General features: G+C 47.1%; 1 protein-coding gene across 1 annotated transcript; it reads left to right on the top strand.

The window, feature by feature from the left end:
• Window positions 1–5,893: 5,893 nt before the first annotated feature.
• Window positions 5,894–7,773, top strand: LOC122364714 (isocitrate dehydrogenase [NAD] subunit gamma, mitochondrial-like). Its single transcript, XM_043335370.1, has 2 exons — window positions 5,894–7,247; window positions 7,315–7,773. The coding sequence occupies exon 1, from the start codon at window positions 6,068–6,070 to the stop codon at window positions 7,244–7,246; it is 1,179 nt and encodes a 392-aa protein (XP_043191305.1). The 5' UTR covers window positions 5,894–6,067; the 3' UTR covers window position 7,247; window positions 7,315–7,773.
• The last annotated feature ends 760 nt before the right edge of the window (window positions 7,774–8,533 follow it).

Below are 8,533 nucleotides of genomic sequence, written 5' to 3'. Positions count from 1 at the left end.
GATATTCGTTTTTGCTCTTTCTGAACCGAGTGAAATCACTGTCATGCCAATTCATTACCTTTTTTGAAGGTGGGAGGGTCCCTTTAACGAGTTAACGACGAACTAACATTTTAACGGGAAACGGCGGGGTCTTTCGATTTGGCTGAAAATCGGTATACAGGGCCTTCTCGATGCGCTGATTCCGAAAATGTACATCTTTGGGGTGGTATTTTGCACTGTTAACGAGTTAACGACCAATTAACATTTTAACGGGAAACGGCGGGGTCTTTCGATTTGGCTGAAAATCAGTATAGGTACAGGGCCTTCTCGATGCGCTGATTTCGAAAATGTACCTCTTTGAGGTGGTATTTTGCAACGTTAACGAGTTAACGATCCGTTACCATTTCAGCAGCATTATACCTATATCGATTTCAGCAGCAAATTTTCGGGGTCTTTCGATTTGGCTTAAAATCGGTGTACAGGGTATCCTCGATGCGCTGATTCCGAAAAGGTATCTCTTTGGGGTGGTATTTTGCATCGTTAACGAGTTAACGGCCAAATAACATTTTAACGGGAAACAGCGGGGTCTTTCGATTTGGCTGAAAATCGGTGTGCCGGGCCTTCTCGATGCGCTGATTCCGAAAATGTACCTCTTGGGGGTGGTATTTTGGACCGTTAACGAGTTGACGACCAATTAACATTTTAACGGGAAACGGCGGGGTTTTTCGATTTGGCTGAAAATCGTTATACAGGGCCTCCTCGATGTGCTGATTCCGAAAATGTACCTTTTTGGGTGGTATTTTGCACCGGTAACGAGTTAACGACCAATTAACATTTTAACGGGAAACGGCAGTGTCTGAAACATTTTAACGGGAAACGGCGGGGTCTGATGTGTTAATTGGTCGTTAACTCTTTAACGGTGCAAAATACCACCTCAAAGAAGTACATTTTCGGAATCAGCGATGGAGAAGGCCCTGTACACCGATTTTCAGCCAAATTGAAAGACACCGCCGTTTCCCGTTAAAATGTTAATTGGCCGTTAACTCGTTAACGGTGCAAAATACCACCCCAAAGAGGTACATTTTCGGAATCAGCGCATCGAGGAGGCCCTGTATACTGATTTTCAGCCAAATCGAAAGACCCCGCCATTTCCCGTTAAAATGTTATTTGGTCGTTAACTCGTTAATGGTGCAAAATACCACCCTAAAGAGCACATTATCGTAATCAGCGCATCGAGGAGGCCCTGTATATTGCTTTTCAGCCAAATCGAAAGACCCCACCGTTTCCCGTAAAAATGTTAATTGGTCGTTAACTCGTTAACGGTGCAAAATACCACCCCAAAGAGGTACATTTTCGGAATCAGCGCATCGAAAAGGCCCTGTACACTGTTTTTCAGCCAAATCGAAAACCCCAAAAATTTGCTGCTCAAATCAATATATGCTGCTTAAATGTTAACGGATCGTTAACTCGTTAACGGTGCAAAATACCCACCCAAAGAGGCAAATTTTCGAAATCAGCGCACCGAGGAGGCCCTGTATACCGGTTTTCAGCCAAATCGAAAGACCCCGCCGTTTCCCGTTAAAAGGTTATTTGGTCGTTAACTCGTTAAAGGTGCAAAATACCACCCCAAAGAGGTACATTTTCGGAATCAGCGCATCGCCAAAGCCCTGTACACTGATTTTCAGCCAAATCGAGAGGCCCCGCCGTTTCCCGTTAAAATGTTAATTGGCCGTTAACTCGTTAACGGTGCAAAATACCACCCCAAAGAGGTACATTTTCGGAATCAGCGCATCGAGGAGGCCCTGTCTAACGGTTTTCAGCCAAATCGAAAGACCCCGCCGTTTCCCGTTAAAATGATATTTGGCCGTTAACTCGTTAACGGTCCAAAATACTACCCCAAAAAGGTACATTTTCGGAATCAGCGCATCGAGGAGGCCCTGTACACCGATTTTCAGCCAAATCAAAAGACCCCGAAAATTTGCTGCTGAAATTAACGGATCATTAACTCGTTAACGGTGCAAAATACCACCCGAAAGACTAAAGAGGCACAATTTCGAAATCAGCGCATCGAGGAGGCCCTGTATACCGGTTTTCAGCCAAATCGAAAGACCCCGCCGTTTCCCGTTAAAATGTTATTTGGTCGTTAACTCGTTAACGGTGCAAAATACCACCCTAAAGAGGCACATTTCCGTAATCAGCGAATTGAGGAGGCCATGTATACTGATTTTCAGCCAAATCGAAAGACCCCGCCGTTTCCCGTTAAAATATTAATTGGTCGTTAACTCGTTAACGGCGCAAAATACCAACCCACAGAGTCACATTTTCGAAATCAGCGCACCGAGGAGGCCCTGTATACCGGTTTTCAGCCAAATCGAAAGACCCCGCCGTTTCCCGTTAAAATGTTATTTGCTCGTTAACTCGTTAACGGTGCGAAATACCACCCCAAAGAGGTACATTTTCGGAATCAGCGCATTGACAAGGCCCTGTACACTGATTTTCAGCCAAATCGAAAGACCCCGCCGTTTCCCGTTAAAATGATATTTGGCCGTTAACTCGTTAACGGTCCAAAATACTACCCCAAAGAGGTACATTTTCGGAATCAGCGCATTGAGGAGGCCCCGTACACCGATTTTCAGCCAATTCAAAAGACCCCGAAAATTTGTTGCTGAAATCGATGGATGCTGCTGCAATGTTAGCGGATCGTTAACTCGTTAACGGTGCAAAATACCACCCCAAAAAGGCACAATCCCGAAATCTGCGCATCGAGGAGGCCCTGTATACCGGTTTTCAGCCAAATCGAAAGACCCGCCGTTTCCCGTTAAAATGTTATTTGGTCGTTAACTCGTTAACGGTGCAAAATACCACCCTAAAGAGGTACATTTCCGTAATCAGCGAATTAAGGAGGCCCTGTATACTGATTTTCAGTCAAATCGAAAGACCCCGCCGTTTCCCGTTAAAATGTTAATTGGTCGTTAACTCGTTAACGGTGCAAAATACCATCCCAAAGAGGTACATTTTCGGAATCAGCGCATTGAGAAGGCCCTGTACATCGATTTTCAGCCAAAACGAAAGACCCCGCCGTTTCCCGTTAAAATGTTAATTGGCTGTTAACTCGTTAACGGTGCAAAATACCCACCCAAAGAGGCAAATTTTCGAAATCAGCGCACCGAGGAGGCCCTGTATACCGGTTTTCAGCCAAATCGAAAGACCCCGCCGTTTCCCGTTAAAAGGTTATTTGGTCGTTAACTCGTTAAAGGTGCAAAATACCACCCCAAAGAGGTACATTTTCGGAATCAGCGCATCGCCAAAGCCCTGTACACTGATTTTCAGCCAAATCGAGAGGCCCCGCCGTTTCCCGTTAAAATGTTAATTGGCCGTTAACTCGTTAACGGTGCAAAATACCACCCCAAAGAGGTACATTTTCGGAATCAGCGCATCGAGGAGGCCCTGTCTAACGGTTTTCAGCCAAATCGAAAGACCCCGCCGTTTCCCGTTAAAATGATATTTGGCCGTTAACTCGTTAACGGTCCAAAATACTACCCCAAAAAGGTACATTTTCGGAATCAGCGCATCGAGGAGGCCCTGTACACCGATTTTCAGCCAAATCAAAAGACCCCGAAAATTTGCTGCTGAAATTAACGGATCATTAACTCGTTAACGGTGCAAAATACCACCCGAAAGACTAAAGAGGCACAATTTCGAAATCAGCGCATCGAGGAGGCCCTGTATACCGGTTTTCAGCCAAATCGAAAGACCCCGCCGTTTCCCGTTAAAATGTTATTTGGTCGTTAACTCGTTAACGGTGCAAAATACCACCCTAAAGAGGCACATTTCCGTAATCAGCGAATTGAGGAGGCCATGTATACTGATTTTCAGCCAAATCGAAAGACCCCGCCGTTTCCCGTTAAAATATTTATTGGTCGTTAACTCGTTAACGGCGCAAAATACCAACCCACAGAGTCACATTTTCGAAATCAGCGCACCGAGGAGGCCCTGTATACCGGTTTTCAGCCAAATCGAAAGACCCCGCCGTTTCCCGTTAAAATGTTATTTGCTCGTTAACTCGTTAACGGTGCGAAATACCACCCCAAAGAGGTACATTTTCGGAATCAGCGCATTGACAAGGCCCTGTACACTGATTTTCAGCCAAATCGAAAGACCCCGCCGTTTCCCGTTAAAATGATATTTGGCCGTTAACTCGTTAACGGTCCAAAATACTACCCCAAAGAGGTACATTTTCGGAATCAGCGCATTGAGGAGGCCCCGTACACCGATTTTCAGCCAATTCAAAAGACCCCGAAAATTTGTTGCTGAAATCGATGGATGCTGCTGCAATGTTAGCGGATCGTTAACTCGTTAACGGTGCAAAATACCACCCCAAAAAGGCACAATCCCGAAATCTGCGCATCGAGGAGGCCCTGTATACCGGTTTTCAGCCAAATCGAAAGACCCGCCGTTTCCCGTTAAAATGTTATTTGGTCGTTAACTCGTTAACGGTGCAAAATACCACCCTAAAGAGGTACATTTCCGTAATCAGCGAATTAAGGAGGCCCTGTATACTGATTTTCAGTCAAATCGAAAGACCCCGCCGTTTCCCGTTAAAATGTTAATTGGTCGTTAACTCGTTAACGGTGCAAAATACCATCCCAAAGAGGTACATTTTCGGAATCAGCGCATTGAGAAGGCCCTGTACATCGATTTTCAGCCAAAACGAAAGACCCCGCCGTTTCCCGTTAAAATGTTAATTGGCTGTTAACTCGTTAACGGTGCAAAATACCACCCCAAAGAGGTACATATTCGGAATCAGCGTATCGAGGAGGCCCTGTATACCGATTTTCAGCCAAATCGAAAGACCCCGAAAATTTGCTGCTGAAATCGATATGCTGCTGAAATGTTAACGGGTCATTAACTCGTTAACGGTGCAAAATACCACCCCAAAGAGGCACATTTTCGAAATCAGCGCAACGAGGAGGCCCTGTATACCGGTTTTCAGCCAAATCGAAAGACCCCGCCGTTTCCCGTTAAAATGTTATTTGGTCGTTAACTCGTTAACGGTGCAAAATATCACCCTAAAGAGGTATATTTTCGTTATCAGCGCATCGAGGAGGCCCTGTATACTGATTTTCAGCCAAATCAAAAGACCCCGCCGTTTCCCGTTAAAATGTTAATTGGTCGTTAACTCGTTAACGGTGCAAATTACCACCCCAAAGAGGTACATTTTCGGAATCAGCGCATCGAGAAGGCCCTATACATTGATTTTCAGCCAAATCAAAAGACCCCGCCGTTTCCCGTTAAAATGTTTATTGGCCGTTAACTCGTTAACGGTGCAAAATACCACCCCAAAGAGGTACATTTTCGGAATCAGCGCATCGAGGAGGCCCTATATACCGATTTTCATCCAAATCGAGAGACCCCGCCGTTTCCCGTTAAAATGTTAATTGGTCGTTAACTCGTTAACGGTGCAAAATACCACCCCAAAGAGGTACATTTTCGGAATCAGCGCATCGAGGAGGCCCTGTATACCGATTTTCAGCCAAATCGAAAGACCCCGAAATATGCTGCTGTGAGACTGATATTCGTTGCTGCTGAATTGATAGCCGTCAGCAAGGCGTATTTGGAAATTCCGACCTCGACGAGCATTTGTGGTTGAAAACCACCACTTTGGTAGGGGAAACTACTGCTGTCTGCTATCATTTGTACTGCATTGGGAGGTCCATTGCCTATTGAGATTGTCAGTTCCAAGATTCTTACAGTCAGTCCAGTCAATTAACTGACTGTCCATCAATTTATTTATACGTCAGCGTCCGTGTTGGCGGCCGAGTAGTATTGTCAAAAAATTGCAGCGTTTTAGATTCACGAGCGACTCATAAACGGCGCTGTAGGGACAATCAAATTTTTCTTTTTCATTGCACACAGTGGTGTATCACTGGTATGGTATATTTACAGGCTTTATCAAAACCAAGATTCTTACAGATAATCAAAACCACAGGGAAGATAACGTGATAAGGAGCGTAGGAAGCGGAAACAATAGGAGTAAGCTGTGTTGAGTGACTACTTATTTCTGAAAGTATTTGTGCAGTGGCAGGAAATGGCGGCTGCATCGCTTGCTCGTAGCTTTATTTTGCGATCGTCGCGCACTTTTTCTGGTGCTCGGGCCCTTGCCATCAACACATTTGGAGGTGATATACATCAAAGGAATTTTGGCTCAAAAAGCGTACTGGCAAAGTATGGTGGTCGGTACACAGTATCGATGCTTCCCGGAGCTGGAATCGGACCAGAGATGATGAACCATGTGAAGGAAGTGTTCAGGTATGCAGGTGTACCTGTTGACTTTGAAGAGATAAATGTGGACACCAGTGGTGATGATGCTGCCTCCATGAAGGCTGCCATCACATCCATCCGCCGCAATGGGGTGGCAATCAAGGGGAACATTGAATCACGCTCCAATCTGCCTGGCACCATTTCTCACAATGTGGAGCTGCGCAACCAGCTGGATCTCTTTGCATATGTGCTGCACTGCCGCTCCCATGCCACAGTTCCCACCCGCCACCCTGACATTGACATTGTCATAATCAGGCAGAACACAGAGGGAGAGTATGCCATGATGGAGCATGAGAATGTTCCAGGGGTGATTGAGAGCCTGAAGGTGATCACCCTCTCCAACTGTGAGCGCCTGGCTCGCTTCACCTTTGGCTACGCCATGGAGCACGGCAGGAAGAAGGTGACAGCCATCCACAAGGCCAACATCATGAAGCTATCTGATGGCCTCTTCTTGGAGACCATGAAGCGCATCTCCAAGGAGTACCCTTCTATTGAGTTCAGCGGGATGATTGTGGACAACTGCTGCATGCAGATGGTCTCCCGCCCAGAGCAGTTTGACGTGATGGTGATGCCCAACCTGTACGGCACAGTGGTGTCCAACGTGGCGTGCGGCCTGGCCGGAGGGCCCGGCATCATGTCCGGCCGCAACTACGGCACCGAGTACGCCGTGTTCGAGCCGGGCACCCGCAACACGGGCAGCGGCATGGTCGGCATGAACATCGCCAACCCGCTGGCCATGCTGAACGCGGCCTGCGACCTGCTCAGCCACCTGGCGCTCGACCAGCACGAGGCGCTCATCAGGAGCGCCATCGACCGGGCCATCGGCGAGCGCATCCTGACGCCGGACGCCGGCGGCAGCCAAACCACCTCCAACGTGGTGCAGTTCATCATCGACGACATCAAGGAGAACGAGCGCGCCGAGCGGTGGGGCCACGCGGCCGCCTGAGGAGAACCCTGTGTCCTGACCCCGCCCTGAGTGAGGGGCTGAGCGGTGGGGCCACGCGGCCGCCTGAGGTGAACCCTGTATCCTGACCCCGCCCTGAGTGAGGGGCTGAGCGGTGGGGGCTCGCGGCGGCTGCCTGAGGCGCCCCTCCTCCTGTTCTGAGTGGCTGCTTCCCAGGTGGACTGGTTTCCCTATTGATCAGTCCCTATGGATACCAGTAGTGGCAATAGTATCTGATAATTGTCTGCAAACAATAGTATTTATTTCTTTTGCAAACTACTTTGTATGGTTTGCTGTACTAGGAATATCAATGGATTTTGGTACATGCCCACCTATCCGGTTGTTATGTTTGTAATATTGATGAACGCATATGAGGAAAATTATCACTCATTTTTGTTGAGTCATGCCATAGTTGCTCGGCCCAATCCCATTGCATCGTTCGTCACTGACAGTCGTTGCTGCTAATTTACGATGGTCGTGCTGTGCCGAAGTGGTGTGCTGGTGCGGTGAGTAATATATGTGGAACTGAGTCAATTGTCTAATCATTACTCATCTAGTTTTGTTGAACGCTGGTATCTTTTGAAGGTGTTGGATGTGTGTATGCTTTTAGATATCTGTTTGTGATTTTTATCGTAACAACAACTTGACACCACAAATACTGTTCCTTGAGCCGGGAACGGCGATTTTTTTCTTTCAAGCCGCAACACTTTCCAGGTGTCTCTCGCTGAGGCGACTCCAGTCCAGAAGTCCAGCCCAGCAGTCCAGCACAGAATTCCACCGCCATAAATCCTAACGTTCTGGTAGCGGAGGGGAGGGGGCGTTTTTGGCCACACCCGCCAGATTTATGCGTATTTAGAGGAAACCACGGCATGTAGTGCCGCGAAACTTAGCATAGCTTAGCATACGTCAATCTAGCACATTGTGTGGAAGTTTTCAGGTTTGGTGTTTGTAAATTTGTTCATGAACAGTTCGTGAACAATGTTTGCTTGTTTATCTGATAGCCTACGAATTCCTGTATTCAAGGTCACGTGATCACGAACATGTCTCTGTTCAAGAACAGTTCGTGAATGTTCATGAACATTCATGAAAGTGAAAAATGCGTTAATCCTATCTCAAACACATATAATCGTGATTTATTATGATTCGTGCAACGCTGAAGCTTAACCCGCGCCCCACTGGGGGGGGGGCTATTTATAGCCCCCCTCCCGTTTTTCTGCAATAACATCCAAACCGCTTGACGGATCGACGCCAAACTTTCAGTACCTTCGGCTGCATCAATTTGACACCTTG

The sequence above is a fragment of the Amphibalanus amphitrite genome, unplaced genomic scaffold, assembly GCF_019059575.1.
Source record: "Amphibalanus amphitrite isolate SeventyFive unplaced genomic scaffold, NRLGWU_Aamphi_draft 000693F_arrow, whole genome shotgun sequence".
Lineage (NCBI taxonomy): Eukaryota > Metazoa > Arthropoda > Thecostraca > Balanomorpha > Balanidae > Amphibalanus > Amphibalanus amphitrite.
This window is presented reverse-complemented; position numbering and strand designations above follow the sequence as displayed.

Bases quoted from the DNA above. Each gene is read 5' to 3' on its own strand.
- LOC122364714 (XM_043335370.1), top strand. From the start codon at position 6,068: ATGGCGGCTGCATCGCTTGCTCGTAGCTTTATTTTGCGATCGTCGCGC.